Source organism: Hemitrygon akajei, chromosome 25 (assembly GCF_048418815.1).
Source record: "Hemitrygon akajei chromosome 25, sHemAka1.3, whole genome shotgun sequence".
Taxonomy (NCBI): Eukaryota; Metazoa; Chordata; class Chondrichthyes; order Myliobatiformes; family Dasyatidae; genus Hemitrygon; species Hemitrygon akajei.
The window spans coordinates 33,222,930-33,246,065 of record NC_133148.1 but is presented as its reverse complement, the minus strand read 5'-3'; the positions used below and the strand labels follow the sequence as shown (position 1 = coordinate 33,246,065).

Here is a 23,136-nt window from a genome sequence, read left to right as displayed (position 1 = left end):
TGTCCACAACCTACCGATCCCCCAACGTAGCGTGTCCACAACCTACCGATCCCCCAACGTAGCGTGTCCACAACCTACCGACCCCCCAACGTAGCGTGTCCACAACCTACCGACCCCCCAACGTAGCGTGTCCACAACCTACCGATCCCCCCAACGTAGCGTGTCCACAACCTACCGACCCCCCAACGTAGCGTGTCCACAACCTACCGATCCCCCAATGTAGCGTGTCCACAACCTACCGACCCCCCCAATGTAGCGTGTCCACTACCTACCGACCCCCCCAACGTAGCGTGTCCACAACCTACCGATCCCCCCAACGTAGCGTGTCCACAACCTACCCCCCCAACGTAGCGTGTCCACAACCTACCGACCCCCCCAACGTAGCGTGTCCACAACCTACCGATCCCCCCAACGTAGCGTGTCCACAACCTACCGACCCCCCCAACGTAGCGTGTCCACAACCTACCGACCCCCCAACGTAGCGTGTCCACAACCTACCGATCCCAACGTAGCGTGTCCACAACCTACCGACCCCCCCAACGTAGCGTGTCCACAACCTACCGATCCCCCAACGTAGCGTGTCCACAACCTACCGACCCCCCCAACGTAGCGTGTCCACAACCTACCGACCCCCCAACGTAGCGTGTCCACAACCTTCCGACCCCCCAACGTAGCGTGTCCACAACCTACTGACCCCCCAACGTAGCGTGTCCACAACCTACCGATCCCCCAACGTAGCGTGTCCACAACCTACCGACCCCCCAACGTAGCGTGTCCACAACCTACCGACCCCCCCAACGTAGCGTGTCCACAACCTACCGACCCCCCCAACGTAGCGTGTCCACAACCTACCGACCCCCCAACGTAGCGTGTCCACAACCTACCGACCCCCCCAACGTAGCGTGTCCACAACCTACCGACCCCCCAACGTAGCGTGTCCACAACCTACCGACCCCGCAATGTAGCGTGTCCACAACCTACCGACCCCCCCAACGTAGCGTGTCCACAACCTACCGACCCCCCAACGTAGCGTGTCCACAACCTACCGACCCCCCCAACGTAGCGTGTCCACAACCTACCGACCCCCCAACGTAGCGTGTCCACAACCTACCGATCCCCCCAACGTAGCGTGTCCACAACCTACCGACCCCCCAACGTAGCGTGTCCACAACCTACCGACCCCCCAACGTAGCGTGTCCACAACCTACCGACCCCCCAACGTAGCGTGTCCACAACCTACCGACCCCCCAACGTAGCGTGTCCACAACCTACCGATCCCCCCAACGTAGCGTGTCCACAACCTACCGACCCCCCAACGTAGCGTGTCCACAACCTACCGACCCCCCAACGTAGCGTGTCCACAACCTACCGATCCCCCCAACGTAGCGTGTCCACAACCTACCGACCCCCCCAACGTAGCATGTCCACAACCTACCGATCCCCCCAACGTAGCGTGTCCACAACCTACCGATCCCCCCAACGTAGCGTGCCCACAACCTACCGATCCCCCAACGTAGCGTGTCCACAACCTACCGATCCCCCAACGTAGCGTGTCCACAACCTACCGACCCCCCAACGTAGCGTGTCCACAACCTACCGACCCCCCCAACGTAGCGTGTCCACAACCTACCGACCCCCCAACGTAGCGTGTCCACAACCTACCGATCCCCCCAACGTAGCGTGTCCACAACCTACCGACCCCCCAACGTAGCGTGTCCACAACCTACCGACCCCCCAACGTAGCGTGTCCACAACCTACCGACCCCCCAACGTAGCGTGTCCACAACCTACCGATCCCCCCAACGTAGCGTGTCCACAACCTACCGACCCCCCAACGTAGCGTGTCCACAACCTACCGACCCCCCAACGTAGCGTGTCCACAACCTACCGATCCCCCCAACGTAGCGTGTCCACAACCTACCGACCCCCCCAACGTAGCGTGTCCACAACCTACCGATCCCCCCAACGTAGCGTGTCCACAACCTACCGATCCCCCCAACGTAGCGTGCCCACAACCTACCGATCCCCCAACGTAGCGTGTCCACAACCTACCGATCCCCCAACGTAGCGTGTCCATAACCTACCGATCCCCCAACGTAGCGTGTCCACAACCTACCGACCCCCCCAACGTAGCGTGCCCACAACCTACCGACCCCCCCAACGTAGCGTGTCCACAACCTACCGATCCCCCCAACGTAGCGTGTCCATAACCTACCGATCCCCCCAACGTAGCGTGCCCACAACCTACCGACCCCCCCAACGTAGCGTGTCCATAACCTACCGATCCCCCAACGTAGCGTGTCCACAACCTACCGACCCCCCCAACGTAGCGTGCCCACAACCTACCGACCCCCCCAACGTAGCGTGCCCACATCCTACCGATCCCCCAACGTAGCGTGTCCACAACCTACCGATCCCCCCAACGTAGCGTGCCCACAACCTACCGACCCCCCCAACGTAGCGTGTCCACAACCTACCGATCCCCCAACGTAGCGTGTCCACAACATACTGATCCCCCCAACGTAGCGTGTCCACAACCTACCGACCCCCCCAACGTAGCGTGTCCACAACCTACCGATCCCCCCAACGTAGCGTGCCCACAACCTACCGACCCCCCCAACGTAGCGTGTCCACAAACTACCGACCCCCCAACGTAGCTTGTCCACAACCTACCGATCCCCCAACGTAGCGTGTCCACAACCTACCGACCCCCCCAACGTAGCGTGTCCACAACCTACCGATCCCCCAACGTAGCGTGTCCACAACCTACCGATCCCCCCAACGTAGCGTGTCCACAACCTACCGATCCACCAACGTAGCGTGTCCATAACCTACCGACCCCCCAACGTAGCGTGTCCATAACCTACCGACCCCCCAACGTAGCGTGTCCACAACCTACCGATCCACCAACGTAGCGTGTCCACAACCTACCGACCCCCCAACGTAGCGTGTCCACAACCTACCGACCCCCCAACGTAGCGTGTCCACAACCTACCGATCCCCCCAACGTAGCGTGTCCACAACCTACCGATCCCCCAACGTAGCGTGTCCACAACCTACCGACCCCCCCAACGTAGCGTGTCCACAACCTACCGATCCCCCCAACGTAGCGTGTCCACAACCTACCGACCCGTCTCAACCTACATCGCGCTGCGGCTTCTCTCGCCCATGTTCTTACGGCAGCTAACTCCGCCGCGGACGGTCCGGAATGAGGCCGGGATTGTCGGGGAGGTGGCGGGTTTGCTGCCGCCGGGAACAAAACGGTAGAGACACCCGCGGTAAAGCAGGGGGCCCGGCGACCATCTTACCTTTCAACCTCACCCAGTTCTTCACCGTCTGCGTCACGTCGAACGAGACCCACTCTTCGCTTCCGGCGACCTTCAGCAGACGGTTGTCCAGGTACTCATCGCCGTCCGGCTTGGCCTGTGGTAAAAAGTCAATGCCAGTGTTTTAAACGGTTTGTCACCTAAAACGCTCAAAATCTTCCATAGATTTACAGTGGAGAGCATTCTAACTGGCTGTATCAGTGTCTGGTTTGGGGGCGTGGGGTCGGTAGGCACAGGATAGAAGTAAGCTGCAGAAAATTTAAAATCAGTCGGCTCCATCATGGGTAGCAGCCTCCGTGGAGTCCAGGACGTCTCCAAGGAGCGATGCCTTAGGAAGCAGGCATTCATTATTAAGGGCCCCCATCACCCAGGACATGCCCTCTTCTCACTGTTACCATCAGGGAGGGGGTACAGGAGCCTGAAGACACACACTCAGCGATTCAGGGACAGCCTCTTGCCCTCTGCCATCAGGGAGGGGGTACAGGAGCCTGAAGGCACACACACACTCAGCGATTCAGGGACAGCCTCTTCCCCTCTGCCATCAGGGAGGGGGTACAGGAGCCTGAAGGCACACACACACTCAACGATTCAGGGACAGCCTCTTGCCCTCTGCCATCCGATTGCTGAACCCACGAACACTCCCTCACGACTTTTTGTTTTAAACTTTCTGTTTTTGCATTACTTATTTTAACTATTTAATAGATGTGTACTTACTCGCCGTAATTCGGTCTTTTTCTCTGCACTTATTTTTCATGCACTACACTGTACTGCCGCCGTAAAGTTAACACATTTCACGACGTGCATCGGGGATATTAATCCTGATACGTCAGCTCAAGTGCCCCAGTCAGACAAGGCCAGGTTAGTCAATGACACAAATGGGGATGCCATCTCACAACTCCACAGACCCGGTCCAATCCCTTTGAACAGAAAATCCTACGGGGTTCGGCCCAGTCCAACAGTGAGCGCATCGACATGAAACGCTGTCGTGGGAAAGCAGCGTCCACTCAGCACCCAGGCCGTGCATTTCCCTTGCTGCCGCCGGCAAGTGAAAACGTTCGAGAGCCTCAGGACTCACACCACCAGGTTCGAGAACAGTTATGAACAGGCTCTTGAACAAAACAAAATAACATCATTGAAATATTCCCACCATCACTTATCTCACTTAAAGGACTCTTTATCTCATTATCTCATGCTCTCGTTATTTATTGCTATTTATTTCTATCTGTATTTGCACAGTCTGTTGTCTTCTGCAGTCTGGTTGATCTTTCATTGATCCTGTTATAGATACTATTCTATAGGCGTTGATCTAGTGATCTGAAGGTCACTGGTTTGAGCCTCATTGTTGTGTCCTTGAGCAAGGCTCTTAACCACACATTGCTCTGCGACAACACCGGTGCAAAGCTGTATCGGCCCTTGCCCTTCCCCTGGACAACATCGGTAGCATGGAGAGGGCAACTGCCGGTCTTCCATAAAAAAAACCTTTCCAAGGCACAAATCCATGGTCTATCGAGACTAACGGAGGCCTACACACACTATCCTATAGATTTGCTGAATATGCCCACAGGAAAATGAATCTCAGGGTTGTGTGGACTCTGATAATAAGTTTACTTTGAACTTCGACCATACTGGATGACGGGGGAGGATCGAAGGGTGGGACGGCCTACTCCTGTTCCCATTTTCTCCATGTTTCACTGCTTCTCAGGATGTTTTTGTAAATATTACTCCTTGGGATAGTTGTGGGAAAAACTTACTCTGCCTGTGACTGAGTCCTGACTGGGATGTCAGCAGTACAGTCGCGCATTATGGGGAATTCCAGACTCACCTAGAATATTAGCGTAACGGTTAGCCTGACAGCGCCAGCGATCGGTGGGGTGGGGGGGGGTTGAAGTTTGAACGTTTTCCCCACGATCGCATATGCCAGTTTCCTCCCATGCTCCAAAGACATGCAGGTTAGGGTTACGGAGTTGTGGACATGCTGTGCTGGCGTTAGAAGTGTAGCGATACTGGCGGGCTCCCCCACACCTTCCCCCGACGCAATCTTCATTGGGTTGATTTGACGCCAATGACGCCTGTCTCTGTATGTTTTGATGTACATATGACAAAGATTCGCAGTACATTAAAGGTAAATAATAATAAATAAATAACTAATAAAGCCCTTCAGCCCACTGAGTCTGTACTAGCTCATTCCCGATTAATTTTTCAATCTCACATTCTGATCAATCGTCCCCGGATTGCACCACCCCATCTAGCCTAGGCCAACCTACCTAACAACGGGCACATCTTTGGGACGTCAGGGAGGAAATCCCGTGACACCGGAAGTGACATCAGCAGGGCAAAAGATTCGGATAGGCCCACTCGAGGGAAGCTGCGCTATCAAGGACTGGGAGCACGGGTTTACAATTTGAAATTTGAAAGAGGATCTAGCGCTTTCCCGGCGTATACGACAGATAAACTCTCCTCGGGCTTCCTGCCGGGTACAGGTATCGATTTTAACCGACGTTTCGATGACAAACTCCGCCATCTTCATCACGGGTGATGCCTGATGGATCATCAAAACGTCGGTTAAAATCGATACCTGTACCTGGCTGGAAGCTCGAGAAGAGTTTACTTGTCAAATTAAATTTAACATTAAAGTACATTGTTTATTTCTTACATACTTCATATACATGAGGAGTAAAAATCTTTCCTCATCTCCGTCTAAATGTGCAATTTTTAATAATTTATAATAAATAGTCTGTACAACAGGACAGTCAAAATATAACATAGAAATACAATTGTATCAGCATGAATTAATCAGTCTGATGGCCTGGTGGAAGAAGCTGTCCTGGAGCCTGCTGGTCCTGGCTTTTATGCTGTGGTGCTGTTTCCCGGATGGTAGCAGCTGGAACAGTTTGTGGTCGGGGTGACTCGGGTCCCCAGTGATATATGTCACCATATACTACCCCAAGATCTAGTTTCTTGTTGGGATTTCAGAGTTCAGTCGAAATTTACCTATACTTATTCATGGCCTTCTGTGCCAGGGTGTGGTCATGGGGGAAGGGTCAGAGGTCAGCATCGGGGCTGATCCCTGGCAGAGCTGTGGGCAAAATACGGGGAAAGAAACATAGAAAGCTTACAGCACAATACAGGCCCTTTGGCCCACAAAGCTGTGCCGGACATGCCCTTACTATAGAAACTGACCCACAGCCCTCTATTTTTCTAAGCTCCATATACCTGTCCAGGAGTCTCTTAAAAGACCCTACCGTATCGGCCTCCACCACCGTCGCCGGCAGCCCATTCCACGCACTCACCACTCTCTGAGTAAAAAACTTAGCCCTGACATCTCCTCTGTACCTGCTCCCCAGCACCTTAAACCTGCGTCCTCTCGTGTTAGCAATACAAGGGATAGGGAGAAAAGTCAACATTGGGGCTGATGGTTTCGGAGGGAACTCCAGGTCTTTTTGGAGGTAAGCACAGCTACCAGTAAATAAAACTTTCTACTCTATTAATCAGCTTCTGGTGTCCCATTAACGGGGGAGATGAACTGCTTACCGGGAGGACCGCTCTGGTCACACGCCATCACAGATGCTCTCTCTATCCCTCCTGCCGCATACTTAGCAACTTTTGCTGTTCTCCCTTTCCCAGCTCAAGGCGTTAGCTCTTGCCCAACCTGACGAGTCCTTCCATCGGGAGTTAATTGGGCAAAAAATAAAATCCTCTTTATTGTGCATCAGAGAATGCAGTGAAACGTGTCATTTTGGCTCACGACCAACAGAGTCCAAGGATTGTGCTGGGGCAGCCCACAAGTCTCGTCGTGCTCCCGACGTCTAGCATATATCTTTGGAATGTGGGAGGAACCAGAGCACCCGGAGGAAACCCACGCGGACGCGGAGAGGACACGCAAACTCCTTATAGACCGTGGCGGGAAACGAACCCCGATCAGTGATCGCTGGCGCTGGTAAAGTGGTTGCACTAACCTCTAGGCAACCTAAATTTAATTAAACCTGGGGGTGAATGACAGGATAAAACTGGAGGAGTACAGAGATCTCAGAGGGAGGTGAGACAGGACTCTGAACAGAAAGATGAAGGCTTGAAAAAAAAATAAACAATTAACCATGAACACAAGAGGTTCTGCAGATGCTGGAAATCCAGAGCAAAACACACACACACACACACACACACACACCACACACACACACACACACACACACACACACACCACACACACACACACACACACACACACACCACACACACACACACACACACACACACACACACAACACCACACACCACACACGAGTCAACATTTCGAGCCGAGCCCCTTCATCGGGTCTGAGAGGATGGGAGAAGATGCCAGAATGAATAAAAACAAGTGGGAGGAGGAGAAAGGAGGCTGGCTGGAAGGTGATGGGTGAAGCCAGGCGGGTGTGGAAGGTAAAGGGCTGGAGAGGAAAGGAATCTGATAGGAGAGGAGAGTGGACCATGGGAGGAAAGGGAAGGAGGAGGGGACCCAGGGGGAGGTGATAGGCACATGAGAATAAGTGAAAGGTCAGATTGGGGAATAGAGGAAGGGTGGGGGGGGGGGGTAGTGAGTGGCAGAATATGTTCACTGGAAGAAGGAATCGATGTTCATAGCCATCAGGTTGGCGGGCAGCCAGATGGATATAAGGTGTTGCTCCTCCACCCTGATGGGGGCTTTATCGTGGCACAAAAGGAGGCTGTGGATCGACACGTCAGAACGCCAACGAGAATCCACTACGGGAAATGGGCAATGGATAGCGGAACCTGGTTTGAGTCTTGGATGCACAGCGGATGAAAGAATCAAATAGTGGTTTGGGAGAGGGTGCCGTGTGTATAAAAATGCCAAAATTAGCCCAATTTTTCACTTTGCAAAATTTACTGATCTTGGGGTCGATGGGGCAAAATTTCCCACCAACCTCCTCCCTACGCCAGGACTCCCAGACTCAAAAATAGCTATAGTACTTTCCCCAAGCAGTAAGGCTGATCAACACCCTCCACCCACTGACTCCACCATAACTTTTATCATTTCCTGTCAGTTAGCGATGTCCAGCCTAGTGTCCCTTTACGGAGAGACAATCAATCTCTGTATAGAAGCTATTTATGTATTTATATTTATTGTGTTTTATTATTATTACTGTGTTTTTTATGTATTTTTGTGCTGCATCGGATCCGGAGTAACAATTATTTCATTCTCCTTTACACCCGTGTACAAGAAATGACATTAAACAATCTTGAATGTTGAATCTGTAGTCTCTTGTGTCTCCATTTGGCACCTCAACCCCTTTATTTACCTCAGTTATTTAGAAAAAGCACCTTTTCCCAAGGCTTGAAAAATGTGCTAGTCTTATTAGCTACCGCACCCTGTAGATCCAGCTGAGAAACCCACCAGCCCCTGGTAAATAAACAAAAGAGTTAATGACCACCCCCAAGGAAAATTAACTTCCAAGAGGACCACAAGCCTTGTCGTAGGGGTTTGGAGGCTTGCATGCCTCAATGACCCGGAGAGCTACGTTGGCTGGAGCCAGGGCTTTCTGTTTTGACTCTTGGTTAGGGTCACCCATGCCAAATAGGTCAAAGGGTAGAGGTCAGACTAAGAGTGGGTCCACCGGTCCTCCAGGTTCGGGAGGTTCAGCTCAGGGCTGACAACCCAAAGTTGTTACGGAAACAGCAATGGAGAATCCTTCTACATCTGAGTGTGACGGTATTCTTGAGTCTCCACCCGGGACTTGTGTGACTGACAGGAGTGAAAACTGAGAGGAAGCTACTGACATGATGAAGAGCTGAACACCACCAGAGATGGAGGACCTTCATTGCTGTCCTAAATGCCAGTAAGTAAGGACAATTGAATGCTCTTCAACCAAGTAAGTGCATGTGGATGCTACAGGAATTCAGGAAACAATTGGGGAAACGTGAACTGCAAGGTCCCATTAATGTGTGATCATTATGATCTCAGTTGATGGTGTTTGCTGATCGATTTGAACACAGGCTGGACTAGCTCTCAACGGAAGGAAGGAGAAACTACAAGATGGCTCCTCCAATGGTATAACTGTTTCTCAGCTCTGCCCAAGGGCCAGCTTGGGTACCTTGGAGCTCACAACCACCCTGGAGCCAACTGAAAGCTGAACCACTTGTGACGACTCATGGGATGCCCACCAAGCCCTCTTCCACACCCGCTTATTGCTCTTCTCTGCTGAGTTATTCTGCAACCCCGGCCACAAGACTCCGCGGGCTTCAGAAAACAACACTTGGGCAGTACGGTTTCTGAAGGGTTTGAAATTCCCTTGTCTGCACGAGGAGTTACCGTGAAACTCCATGGGTCCCTCACGAGGTCCCAGGGCCACTTTTGAAAGAAGAGAGTCTTTAGTATCTGACATACCATTCTTCTAGATGGCAAACCTTGTTGAGAGAGCGCCCAAATTGAAAATAATCTTCCAAAACAATTCTCTTGCAGGCCATGGTAATTTTGAGCGGGGACAGTTGTGTTCGATATTGAGGGGAGAGTGCAGAGCACACCAACGCGCCAGCGTGCAGACCTTCCAACTAAAGATTATTGATAACCCTGCTCGTACACTATGTGAACTCCTCCCATGTGCCAGTGGCTCACTGAGTGACATAGGTTTAATTCATTAACTACCACAACAGAGGTTAACATTGATTAAATTAATTAGCAGCAATAATTATGGAGTTTGAGGAAAAAGGATGAGTCTTTTTACTTATTTACATATATTGATGGTTTTATTTATTTATTTAGCGATACAGTGCAGAATGGGCTCTTCAAGCCACGTTGCCGTAGCAACCTGATTAACCAAAACCTCGTCACAGGGCAATTTACAATGACCAATTAACCCGCCCGGTACATCTTTGGACTGTGGGAGGAATTAAGTAAGTAGAGCAAAAACAGAATTAAAATTAGTGCTAAAAAATTATTGGAGATAAAGTGCAGAATAGGCCCTTTCAGCCCCTTCAAGCCACGTCGCCATAGCAACCCCTGACAAACCTGATTAACCAAAACCTGACAACCCTGATTAACCAAAACCAGGGCAATTTACAATGACCAATTAACCCACCCTCACCACATTAACCCACCACAGTCTTTTGCAAAAAGAAATTAATTAGTACAAAAGAAGAGCAAAAGAAGAATTTATTTAGAGATGCACTGTGGAATAGGCCCTTCTGCGCCTTTCAGCAGTCCCCTGATTTAACCCTAGTCCAATCACAGGACAATTCACAATGACCTATTAATCTACTAACCGGTGCGTCTTTAGACCTTGGGAGGAAAACCGGAGCACCCAGAGAAACCACACATTCCACGGGGAGAACTTATGGAGTAGCACCAAAACTGAGCTCGGAGCTCCAGAACGCCCGAGTGGTAATATCATCGCGCTAACCGCTACGCTACTGTGGTCCCCACTATTTTACTGTTAATAAACATATAACAGACAGATAGAAATAAATGAAGCATTCTAACAGCTTGTTCAAAATTTGTTAATATTAAATCTTTTAAAAGGAGATACATTGAAAAATAAAGCAATTTCTAACTAGTATTGTTATTGTAACTGTTCACTATCCAGTCTTTGTTACTTAGAGATTTTTTATATATTCTGCTGTTTTTCTTTATTTTCCTGTCAATACCTGCAAGAAGACAAATCTCAGGGTTGTATATGGTGACATATAAACTCTTTGATATTAAATTTACTTTGACCTTTGAAATGCTGATGTGGACTCTAGGTCTACAAGGATTTCAAAACACATCATCCAACGTCCTGTGTTAAAGTCATAGAGAAATACAGCACAGAAACAGGCCCTTCAGCCCATCTAGTCCATGCCCAAAAACCATTTAAACTGTCCACTCCCATCGACCTGCACAAGGACCATAGCCCTCCATCCCTGTACCGACCCAAACTTCTCAAACGAGCTGGCAGCTCATTCCACACTCTCATGACCCTCTGAGTGAAGAAGTTTCCTCTCATGCTCCCTTTAAATTTCTCACCTTTTACCCTTAGCCCCATGACCTCTGGTTGTAGTCCCCAGCCAACCTCAGTGGAAAAGCCTGCTTGCATTTATCCTATCTATACCCCTAATAATTACCTCCATCACACATCCCCTCAATCTTCTACCTTCTAAGGAATACAATCCTAACCTATTCAATCTTCCTTATAATTCAAGTCCTCCAGGACTCAGCAAAATCCTTGTAAATTTTCTCTGTACTCTTTCAACCTTATTACATCTTTCCTGTAGGTAGGTGACCAAAACTGCACTCAGTGCTCCAAATTAGGCCTCACAAATGTCGTACACAACTTCAATAGTTAAAACACTGCCATATAAACACCGTGGCTACCAGAACAGGTCAAAGGCCCTGTAGTGTGTAACTCACCCCCTGACTCCCCAAAGCCTGTCCACCATCTACAAGGCTCAGGTCAGGAGTGTAATGGAATACTCGCCACTACGCCTGGATGAGGGCAGCTCCATCAACCCCCAAGAAGCTCGACACCATCCAGTACAAGGCAGCCCCCTTGATTGGTCCCCCTTCCTCAAGCATCCAATCCCCCCACCATCGACCAACAGTTGCAGCATTGTGTACTATCTACAAGATGCACTGCAATAACACACCAAAGTTCCTAAGGCAGCACCTTCCAGACCCACGACCAGTACCATCTAGAAGGACAAGAACAGCAGATACCTGGGAACACCACCCCTTGGAAATCCCCCTCCAAGTCACTCCCCATCCTGACTTGGAAACATATTGCCGTTCCTTCATTGTCACTGGGTCAAAATCATGGAATTTCCTCCCTAGTAGCACTGTGGTGTAACCTACACTCTCAGGGGCTGCAGCGGTTCAAGAAGGCAGCTCGTTACCACCTTCTCAAGGGCAACTAGGAATGGGCAATAAATGCTGGCTTAGCTGCTGACGCCCACATCCCATAAATGATTAAATTAAAAAAATATAACATCTCATCTCGCCACCATCCAGCCGGCACCAAGCTGGTGTGAGACGTTTCGTGTGAAAACATCTCACTGTTCTCAAGTTGAAAACAAAAATCACTTGCTAACAACCAATCAGCTGATGATCCTACTTCATTAAGAGTTTGAAGAGATTTGGCTTGTCAACAAATACACTCAAAAACTTCTATAGATGTACCATGGAGAGCATTCTGACAGGCTGCATCACTGTCTGGTATGGTGGGGGGGGGGGGGGGGGGGGGGGGGCTGCTGCACAGGACCGAAAGAAGCTGCAGAGGGTTGTAAATCTAGTCAGCTCCATCTTGGGTACTAGCCTACAAAATACCCAGGACATCTTTAGGGAGCGGTGTCTCAGAAAGGCAGCGTCCATTATTAAGGACCTCCAGCACCCAGGATATGCCCTTTTCTCACTGTAACTGTCAGGTAGGAGGTACAGAAACCTGAAGACACACATTCAGCGATTCAGGAACAGCTTCTTCCCCTCTACCATTCCTAAATGGACAATGAATTCTTGGACATTACCTCACTTTTAAAAAAAAAACTCTACAGTATTACTGTTTTTTTGTACTTTTTAAAAATCTATTCAATATACATATACTGTAATTGATCTACTGGTTTATTTATTATTACTATTTTTATATTATTTATCTTTTCTTCTCTTCTAGACTATGTATTGCTGCTGCTAAGTTAACAGATTTCACGTCACATGCCGGCGATAATAAACCTGATTCTGATTGATAAGTATATAAAGGCCAAGCATTCGGAGGACACACCACAAATTAACAGCGCACTGCCGATGCCTCCTTGCACAGTGATGAAATGTTTTCAAGTGAATTGGCAAGATCGGAGAACAACTCGACCCAACCATTATGGACTGCTTCACTCGGACGTGAAGATAATCGTGGCGTATCCTCCCATTGTAGGCGGGTTTTAAAGAAGCCAGGCATTCCGCGTGCCAGCAAAATTTTTGCGGGTGCCATGTTGGGCCCGCGATCGCGACCCCTGATTCAGGGAGGCTGGCTGGGGATTCAGCAACAACAAAGATCCGTTTCCCCAGTCAGTGAAACCTACTGAGACCACCGTGGCATAAAGTCAACAGAATCCATTTCACAAGTCTTGATTAACTTCACCTACAGTATGGTGCAGAAGCTTTAGGCACCTATATATAGCAAGAGTGTTATATACAGGCTAGGGTGCCTATACAGTGCAATACATAAAATTACTACAGTACAGTACAAAAGTCTTAGGCACCCTGTCTATATAAGTACCTAAGACTTTTGCCCAGTCCTGTAGTAATTGTAATTTATTCCAGTGTCTCCTGCGGTTACTACAGAAATATGAAACACATTCTGGTCACATTATACTCCGACATTTGGAGCTCGTTAGGGAGCATCAGTTATCCACAATTATGGCAACGGGGACAAACTCTCTTGCCACTGTCCATATTTTTGCAGTGGTTTTGCTAGCTCATACTTCTAAATAAGTTTGCTGTCAGCAGCTTTAGATAAACTTTCAGTGCAACACCTGTTTTGCAGATTGTGTTCTGGGATTTTGTGTGGACTGGCAGAAATCTTTGCTGTCCCTCCGTGTTGTAATTGTGATTAAAATCTCTGAAGCCAATGGAGCTAGAAGTGTTTGGTAAAGACGGGTAGCAGGCGTCATAATTGGAGACATTGTTGGAAGACGAGGCCTGCCCAATATTACACGGCACTGTAGTGTAGTGGTTGGCACAACGCCCTACGGTACCAGCGACCTGGGTTCAATTCCCACCACTGCCTGTAAGGAGTTTGTATGTTCTCCCCGTGACCACGTGGGTTTCCTCTGGGTGCTCTGGTTTCCTCCCACAGTTGGTAGGTTAATTGGTCATTGTAAATTGTCCCGTGATTGGGCTAGGATTGAATCAGGGGAGTGCTGGACTGCACGGCTCGAAGACCAGGAAGGGCAGTTCAACACTGTATCTCAGTGAGTAAATAAATGCCATTTTTATATCCTAAAGCTCAAAGCAGGATAATTCTATAGTTACAATATATCTACAATGCTTGCTTTGAATGACCTCCTATAGTTGCAATGTACAGTATATATAATGCTTCCTTTAAATTACATATAGTTTTCAAACACCTATAGTTGCAAAGTACAGTATATACAGTGCTTCCTTTAAATTACATATAGTTTTCAAACACCTCCTATAGTTGCAATGTACCATATCTACAATGCGTCCTTTAAATTACATACAGTTTTCACACTTCTTCTTTGCACCCAGACTCCAGACACCCAGAATGAATGTTAGTCCCTAGGTTGCGTTCATGCACAGACAGACACCTGAGGTCGAGGTGGAGGGTTTCCTTGTTTGTGATTGAGCCCAACCTGCAGCACCAGGAAGCCCACTGTGGTGTAAATTCCATCTGCAATCCACATTGAAATCTAGAGAATGGCTGCTGTTGACATTAATATTTGCTGCGTTCTATCACCCCAGAATATAACCCTAACACTCTACCCTTGGCAAAGGTATTCAGGGTTACTACAGAAACAAGGTTGTTAGACTGAGTCAAGAGACAGGGCAGGTGTGATCGAACAGAACAGATTCAATAGGCTGAACGGTCTCCTATTTTTGTTTTGGCTGCTGGAAACCGGGCAGGTTCACCCTCATTCTGGAGGTTACTGGTTGCCAGCAGTGTTTTTTAAAAAAAATATAGTGTTGTAACACATCCTCCCATCCCAACTTTTCTTCTCTGGTTTATACGAAGTATATGATTTTCAAACTGACTACCCTCACTGGTGGCGGAGTGGAGATGCGTCTCCACTAAAGGAGGTGTAAGGTGCTGCTTCCCTCCGTTAGTCTACAGGTCACCCTTGGGCAAGGTGTAGAACCTGCTCAACATCAGGGTCACGTGAAGCCATGGGGGCAGATGGTGGATGGTCGTACGAGCAGCCGGTGCAGATCACAAATCCTGGTTATGCGACCACTGACACCAGGCAGACAATCTCTGAAGAGTATTGATAATGGCCGGGGTCCTTTATTGATAAAGGAGGCAATGGTGAACCACTTCTGTAGAAAAGTTTGCTAATGAACAATCATGGTCATGGAAAGACCATAGTTGCCTATGTCACACAAGACAGCGCATAATGATGATGTCATACAACATGGCAACAAACAAACAAGCCCTCAATCCCATGTCACAATTGTTCCAAAGTCAAACGCCAGTGTTGATGCCACGATCAATTTACTGAATCAAAGATCTGTACAGCAGAAAACTTAGCCCTTTTTATCTCGCCTCATTCTCACCAAACGTGATACCTATCAGAGTCATTTGCCCACATTAGGCTCGCTTTTGTCTATGCCTATCTCAGCAGCTGGTGAAACACCTTTAAAATGTTGTAAGTGTATCTGCCTCCACCACCTCCTATCGCAGCACGTTCCAGATATTCACCAGACTGTGTCAGAAACTTATCTCTCAGATCTTTGTTAAAATTCACTCCTCTCGCCTTAAGCCTGTGCCCTCTGCCTTGGGAAAGAAGATTACCCTTGCCATTCAAAATTCGGCCTCCAATGTTATATTCATAGTAATCCGGCCTATCCAGTCTCTCCCTATAATCACACCCTTCCCCCTCCCCCATCCCGCTCCAGGCACCACGGTTAGCATGATCTTATTACTGCTCCAGAGGTCAGAGTCCAGTTCATCTGCGAGGAGTTTGCCCGTTCTCCCCGTGACCGTGTGGGTTTCCTCCCATGGTCCAAAGACCTACTGGTTGTTTAAGTGGTCATTGTAAATTGTCCCGTGACTGGGCTAGGGTAATTTGAGGGATGCTGTGCGGTGAGGCTGGAAGGGCTGGAAGGGCCTGTCTAAATAAATAAACAAACAGACAAGCATCTCCGCGAATCCCTTTCCTGCTCCCACCACATCCTTCCTCTTGTGTGGTGATCAGAAGCCTATGCAATACCCAAAGTGTGGTCTAACCATTATTTTGGACAACTGTAACGTGTCATCACTAAAAATAGCCATGGGGATTCAACTTGGGCGAACGGACTCTGGCGGCTGTACGCTCAGGCCCACTGAATAACGCGACTCTGTTTGCTGAAAGATAGACTACTTGTGTCACACACACACACAAAACTCAGCAGGCCAGGCAGCATCACTGGAGAGGAACGAAGAGCCAATGTTTTGGACCGAAACCCTTCTTCGGGACTGGTAAGGCAGGGCGAAGATGCCGGAAGGAGAGGATAGGGCTTAGGGGGAAAGAGTCCAAGCTAGGAGGGGATAGGTGAAGCCAGGTGAGGGGGAGGGCAGGTGGCTGGGTGAGGGAGGGATGAGGTGAGAAGGTGACAGGATGAGAAAGTTTTCAATGGGTATATTTAATGTCAGAGAAATGGATACATCCTGAAATTCTTTTTCTTCGCAAACATCCACGAAAACAGAGGAGTGTCCCAAAGAAGGAATGACAGTTAAACGTTAGAACCCCAACCCCCAAAGCCCCCTCCCATACACAAGCCCACCTCCCCCACCAGCGAAAAGGCATCGGCACCCACCCCCACCTAACAAAGAGCTTTTGACGAGGGAGGAATCTGATCAGAGAAGACAGAGGACCACAGAGGGAAGGAGGAGGGACACCAGAGGGAGGTGATAGGCAGGCGAGAAGAAGAGGGGAACCAAATGGGAAAAGGAAAAAAAGGAGGGAGGGGAAGAAATCACCAGAGGTTTGAGAAATCGACATTCATGCCGTCAGGTTGGAGGTGACTCAGATGGAATACAAGGTGTTGCTCCTCGAACCCGAGTGTGGTGTCATCACGGCAGTAGAGGAGGCCACGGACCTACTGCTTGTCTGAGTCCCAACATGATATCATTTTTGCCCCATTCGCTACCCGAGTTTGGTCACTGCAGGGGGTAATAGGCATGTGGCCTACTTACAGAGGTGGAAATCAGACTTTGATCGCTCCTCGGAAAGCTTGCAAAGGGATCACTGGCGGACCGCAGCCCCCATGTAACAAGTGAGCAGGCTGCCCATTGAACCCTACGGGTTGGTGGTTGGATTGGGGGGAGGGGGTTCACCCAGACAACAAGCTCCACATAATCAGAGAAGAGTCACCCAGTCCCCAGACAATGAACCTCTGAACTGCTAATAGATGAATGAAACTGCAGCAACAGCTCCTGACGATCGCTGTGCCAGGCGGAACGCAGTTAGTCTCCACTTGTTGTGTGTGATCGATGGCAGGTCGTACACGGTGAACGGTCGGGCACTGAGGAGTGTGGTAGAACAAAGGGGTCTGTGGATACAAGTCCACAATTCATTGAAATTATAGTTATGAAGTAAGCTTTGGCACATTGGCCTTCATAAATAAAGGCACTGAGTATAGATGGGATGTTACGTTGACGTTGTGCAAGACATTGGTGAGGCCCAATTTGGAGCATCGCACGCAGGTTTGGTCCCCGACCTACGGGAAAGATGTGAATAAGGCAGAAAGAGGAACATGAGCTGAAATGTCTTCACTCAGAGGGTGGTGAGTGTGTGGAACGAGCCGCCAGCAGAAGTGGTGCATGCGAGCATGATTTGAACATTTAAGAGAAGTTTGGACAGGTATGTCGATGGGAGGGGTATGGAGGGCTGTGGTCCCAGTGCAGGTTGCTGGGAGTAGGTAGTTTAATGGTTTCGGCATGGACTAGATGGGCCAAAGGGCCTGTTTCTGTGCTGCCCCTTTCTATGACTCCATAACTCTATTTCAGCCAGAAATAGGAACCAAAATTCTCCCCTTCACCCTCCACTCCACCATTGCTCAAGCCCAACGTCACAGATCCCAAATCAGTCACATCTCAGTAATAAATCTCAAAAACAAGTTCTTTCCTAAATTTGTCTACTTTTATGTTCCAATGTAATTTGCATTTCTTTCATTTTTTTCCAAGTCCTTGTGTCCATCCCCGTCAACGCCCTACATACATCATCATCTTGTGCTCTGTCATATGACATCATCTTTATGTGCCGTGTCGTATGACATAGGCAACTATGGTCTTCCCATGACCATGATTGTTCTTGGCAAATTTTTCTACAGAAGTGGTTTGCCATTGCCTTCTTCTGGGCAGTGTCTTTACAAGATGGGTGACCCCCCAGTCATTATCAATACTCTTCAGAGATTGACTGCCTGGCGTCAATGGTCGCATAACCAGGACTTGTCATCTGCACCGGCTGCTCATACGACCATCCTTCACGTGACCCTGACTGGGGGCTAAACAGGCACTACACCTTACCCAAGGGGGACCTAGCGGAGGGAAGGAGCACCTTACACCTCCTTTGGTAGAGACGTATCTCCACCCCAGCACCTATACATACAGTACAGTGCAGAAGTCTCAGCCAGGGGTGCCTGAGACTTTTGCAGAGGACTATCGTCCTATTTCACCCATCCTTGCTCTCATAAACATTAACTTCCCACCCCACCCGCTGATCTATTTGCCACACTGAGCACACCAGCCCAATTAACCCACCAGCCGGCCGGCGGTGTAGCGGCATCAGCACCGGACTTCGAGGCGGGTCCCGGGTTCGAATCCGCCCGGCTCCCTTGTACGCTTTCCGTCGAGCTAGCAACTCGGCCTCGTGAAAAGAAAAAGGCAGACAAAATGATAAATTTACGGCAAGGTTGCAGCCCGAGGTGCGGGGAGGAAAAACAACAATTAAGCCACCGACCCACACGCCTTTGGGGTGCGGCAGGAAACCAGGGGAACGGATCAGCCATGATGAGATGGATCAGCCAGGACTCGATGGGCAGAATGGCCATAATTCTGCTGCTATGAGCTTACAGGCAGATTCATTGGTTAATTAGCCACTGCAAGTTGCCCCTTGCATATAGGGGGAATGATGGGGGTTGGGGGAGAGGGAGTAGATGGGATTTGATTTCCTTGGTGTTTGACAGTCGGCGATGATTCAGTAGGCCGTTGGGTCTGTATTCGTGCTGTAGGAGCTAGGCCGGCATACCTCCAATGGGCCGAAGCTCCTCCTCCTGGGCTGCATCACTCCGAAGCACAGATACAGCTGTTTTCCAGCTGCCGCCAGCCGGCTGCAGACTGAGCAAAATCTCTACCCTTGCACCGCGCAGCTCAGTTCAACTTCTAATCCCAGCCCCTTGCCAAGGGCTTCTGTACTGTCTCGCAGCCCCAGCAGATGCTCAGCCGAAGAAAGCAGCGACTGCAGCTTGCAGTCGTCACCGGCCAGGGACTGCAGGGAGCAGATTCTATACAAGGCTCCATGTGTGGGCTATATATAGAGCTTGGACTGGACGAGTTCCTCCGTACGATGGAAAACATTCAGACCAGCGGAGTTTAGCCTGTGCCAGTCGGAGACAGTATGGCAGAAATCCCAATCTGTGGTAAGGCCTGCCTGCTCAGTCAGGCCCCAAGGCTCCAAAGCAGATTGCAAAGGCTGCACTTACTGACAAGCGGCGTCTCCCTTCCGGGGTGCAGATGATTGGATCATCTGCCTGATGACTGCACTGAGGCAGAGTTTTTTTGTGCATCTTTTCTTTCTAAAATAAAACATCTCTCTCTCCTCCCTTCCCGACAACTTTGAGCCTGCCCTCAAAAAGAGGAGAGCCTTCTGTCATTTGCTCCCCCACCCCCAATCTTCGAATAGAGCGTCTCTGGGGAAAATTCGTTGATGTTCAACAACTAAAAGTACAGGGTCTCCCAGTGGCTGTACCTTTCAGTATGACCCCCCCCCCCCCCCCACTCCTATACTGTTATGTCAGCCCATGGCCTTCCATACCAGTGCAACCAGGCCGAATTCAGGTTGCTGGCTGTTCTGCCTGGGTAACCCCCAGCATCGCTTCGTCCAACGTCTGGTAATATCTTTGCCTCCTCCAGCTCTCCCATTCTGGTTTCCCGTTAGTCCTGAAGAAGGTTCTCGGCCCGAAATGTTGACTGTCTAATATAATTTCCACAGATGCGGCCTGGCCTGCTGATTTTCTCCAGTGTTTTGAGTGTGTTTCCATAGTTACCCGCTCGCCCCTCATCTTCGTCTCCCTTCACGATCTTCCCCTCACCTCCCTCTGGTTCCCCTCCTCCTTCCCTTTATTCCATGGTTTTCTGTCCTCCTCTATTAGGTTAATTCTTACGCACTCATTTACCTCTTCCACCTATCACCTCCCACCTTCCTCACCCATCGCACCCCCTCACCTGGTCTCACCCATCACCTGCAAGCTTGTGCTCCTTCCCCTCGCACCCACCCCCCCCATCCGATTCTGGCTTCTTCCCCCTCCCTTCCCTGTCTTGACGAAGGTCTCGGCCCGAAATGTTGACAGTTTATTCCCCTCCACAGATGCTACCTGACCTGCTGAGTTCTGTGTGGGCCGCTCGAGGGAACCACAGCCTCGTCGTTGGGTTTGGAGGCTTGCGTGCCTCGTGGACCTGCAGACCTATGTTGGCTGGAGTCAAGACTTCATGTTTGGCTCTTGGAAAATAGGTCAAAGGGTAGAGGTCAGACTAAAAGTGGTCTACCTGTCCTCCAGGTTCAGGGGTTCAACTCAGGGCTAAGAACCTTGACTGGTAAAACAAAACTGTTACAGAAACAATGAAGAATCTTTCTGCATTCGAGTGTGACGGTATTCCTGAGTCTCCACTCGGGGACTTGCATGACTGACAGTCGTGAAAACCGAGAGGAAGCTACTGACATGATGAAGGAAGCCCCAAACACAGCCAGAGATGGAGAACCTTCATTGCTGCCCCAAACACCAGTGGTGTAACAGGCCATAGGCAGGTAGGTATTCAAGATTTCCATCATCAGCAGAATTTCATGTCCTTTCTGCTCTTGTTCCCCAGCCACTTCAAATAATAAATACAACAATGAACAACTTTGGAGTGAGAACTAGGATCAAGGATGATGATCACGAAGCTACCAGCTTTCCATAAAAAAAAAACTTCTAGCACTGGTTCATTAGTAAAGGGAAGGATGACATTTGATAAACTTTAGTTAGGCCGCACTTGGGGAATTGAGTCATAGAGAAGTACAGCACAGAAACAGGCCCTTCAGCCCATCTAGTCCATGCTAAACCATTTAAGCTGCCTACTTCCGTCAACCCGCACTGGGACATTTACACATTTAAATTCAGCTCACGTGCACCACTTGTGCTGGCAGCTCGTTCCACACTCTCATGACTCTCTGAGTGAAGAAGTTTCCCCTCGTGTGCTCCTTGAACTTTTCTCCTTTCACCCTTAACCCATGACCTCTAATTGTAGTCTCACTCAATCTCAGTGGAAAAAGCCTGCTCACATTTACCCTCATAATCTTGTAACACCTCAGTCAAATCTCCTGTCAATCTTCTATGTTCGAAGGGATAAAGTCCCAGCCTGTTCACTTTTTCCTTTAATTCAGGTCCTCCAGATCCGGCAACTTAAGACCATAAGATATAGGAGGAGAGTTAGGCCATTTGGCCCATCGAGTCTGCTCCACCATTTCACCATGGCTGATCCATTTTCCCTCTCCTGCCTTCTCAGAGTAGCTGTTCATGACTTGACCAATCAGTAATCTATCAACCTCAGCCTTATACATTCATAAAGATATCTCGGTAACTCTTCTGCTATCTTTCGTGCATCTTTCCTGTAGGTGACCAAAACTGAACACAATACTCCAAACTGGGCCTCACCAAAGTCTTATACAACTTCAACATAACACCTCATCTCCTGCACTCCATACATTGATTTATGAAGACCAATGTGCCAAAAGCTTCCTTTGCAACCCTATCTACCTGTGACACCTCTTTTAACGAATTACAGATCTGTATTCCCAGATCCCTTTGCTCTGCTTCATTGTGAGAAATTCTGCTTGCCCCACTACAGGAAGGACGTGGAGGCTTTGGAAAGATTGCCGAAGAAGCTTCCCAGGATTCTGCCCGGGTTAGAAGGCAGGAGCTACAAGGAAATGTTGGACAAACTTGGAATTTTTTCGCTGGAGCGCCAGAGGCTGAGGGAAGACCTGATTGAAGCTTCTAAGAGAGGCTTAGATTGGGTACAGAGTCAGAAACTTCTTCCCGGGGTTAGAAGTGCTAGGAAACAGGACACACAAAATTTGTTGTTTCTCCAGTATTGTGTGTGTGTGCGTGAGTGTGTGTGAGTGAGTGAGTGAGAGTGTGTGTGAGTGAGTGAGTGAGTGAGTGAGTGTGAGTGAGTGTGTGTGTGAGTGAGTGAGAGTGTGTGTGTGTGAGTGAGTGAGTGAGTGAGTGAGTGAGTGAGTGAGTGTGTGTGAGTGAGTGAGTGAGAGTGAGTGTGTGTGTGTTGGTGTGTGTGTGAGTGAGTGAGTGAGTGAGTGAGAGTGTGTGTGTGAGTGAGTGAGTGAGTGTGTGTGTGTGAGTGAGTGAGAGTGAGTGTGAGTGAGAGTGAGTGTGTGTGTGTTGGTGTGTGTGAGTGAGTGAGTGTGAGTGTGGGTGTGTGTTGGTGTGTGTGTGTGAGTGAGTGTGTGTGTGAGTTGGTGTGTGTGTGTGAGTGTGAGTGTGTGTTGGTGTGTGTGAGTGTGAGTGTGTATTGGTGAGTGAGTGAGTGTGTGTGTGTGTTGGTGTGTGTGTGAGTGTGAGTGTGTGTTGGTGAGTGAGTGTGTGTGTGTTGGTGTGTGTGTGTGTGAATGTGAGTGTGTGTTGGTGTGTGTGTGTGAGTGTGTGTGTGTGTTGGTGAGTGAGTGAGTGTGTGTGTGTGTGTGTGTGTGTGTGTGTGTGTGTGTGTGTGTGTGTGTGTGTGTGTGTGTGTGTGTGTGTGTTGACCTTCTCAGATGCAGATCTTCTCACGTTGGTCCCTTTCACCTCCTGGTTCTTCTGAACGTAATTCAGAGCACCAGAGTGAGTCATCTTCCCTTCTCTCCAGAGTGAGACAGAGACGACTGT

At 49.4% G+C, this 23,136-nt stretch overlaps 1 protein-coding gene across 1 annotated transcript in view; it reads right to left on the bottom strand.

Moving 5' to 3' along the window:
* Nucleotides 1-23,136, bottom strand: part of LOC140716500 (transforming growth factor beta-3 proprotein-like) — an 81,530-nt gene that overhangs the window by 19,853 nt on the left and 38,541 nt on the right. Inside the window, exon 3 of the mRNA XM_073029292.1 lies at nt 3,309-3,423. Coding sequence (XP_072885393.1) covers nt 3,309-3,423 — 115 coding nt within the window. The remainder of the gene's footprint in view (nt 1-3,308; nt 3,424-23,136) is intronic.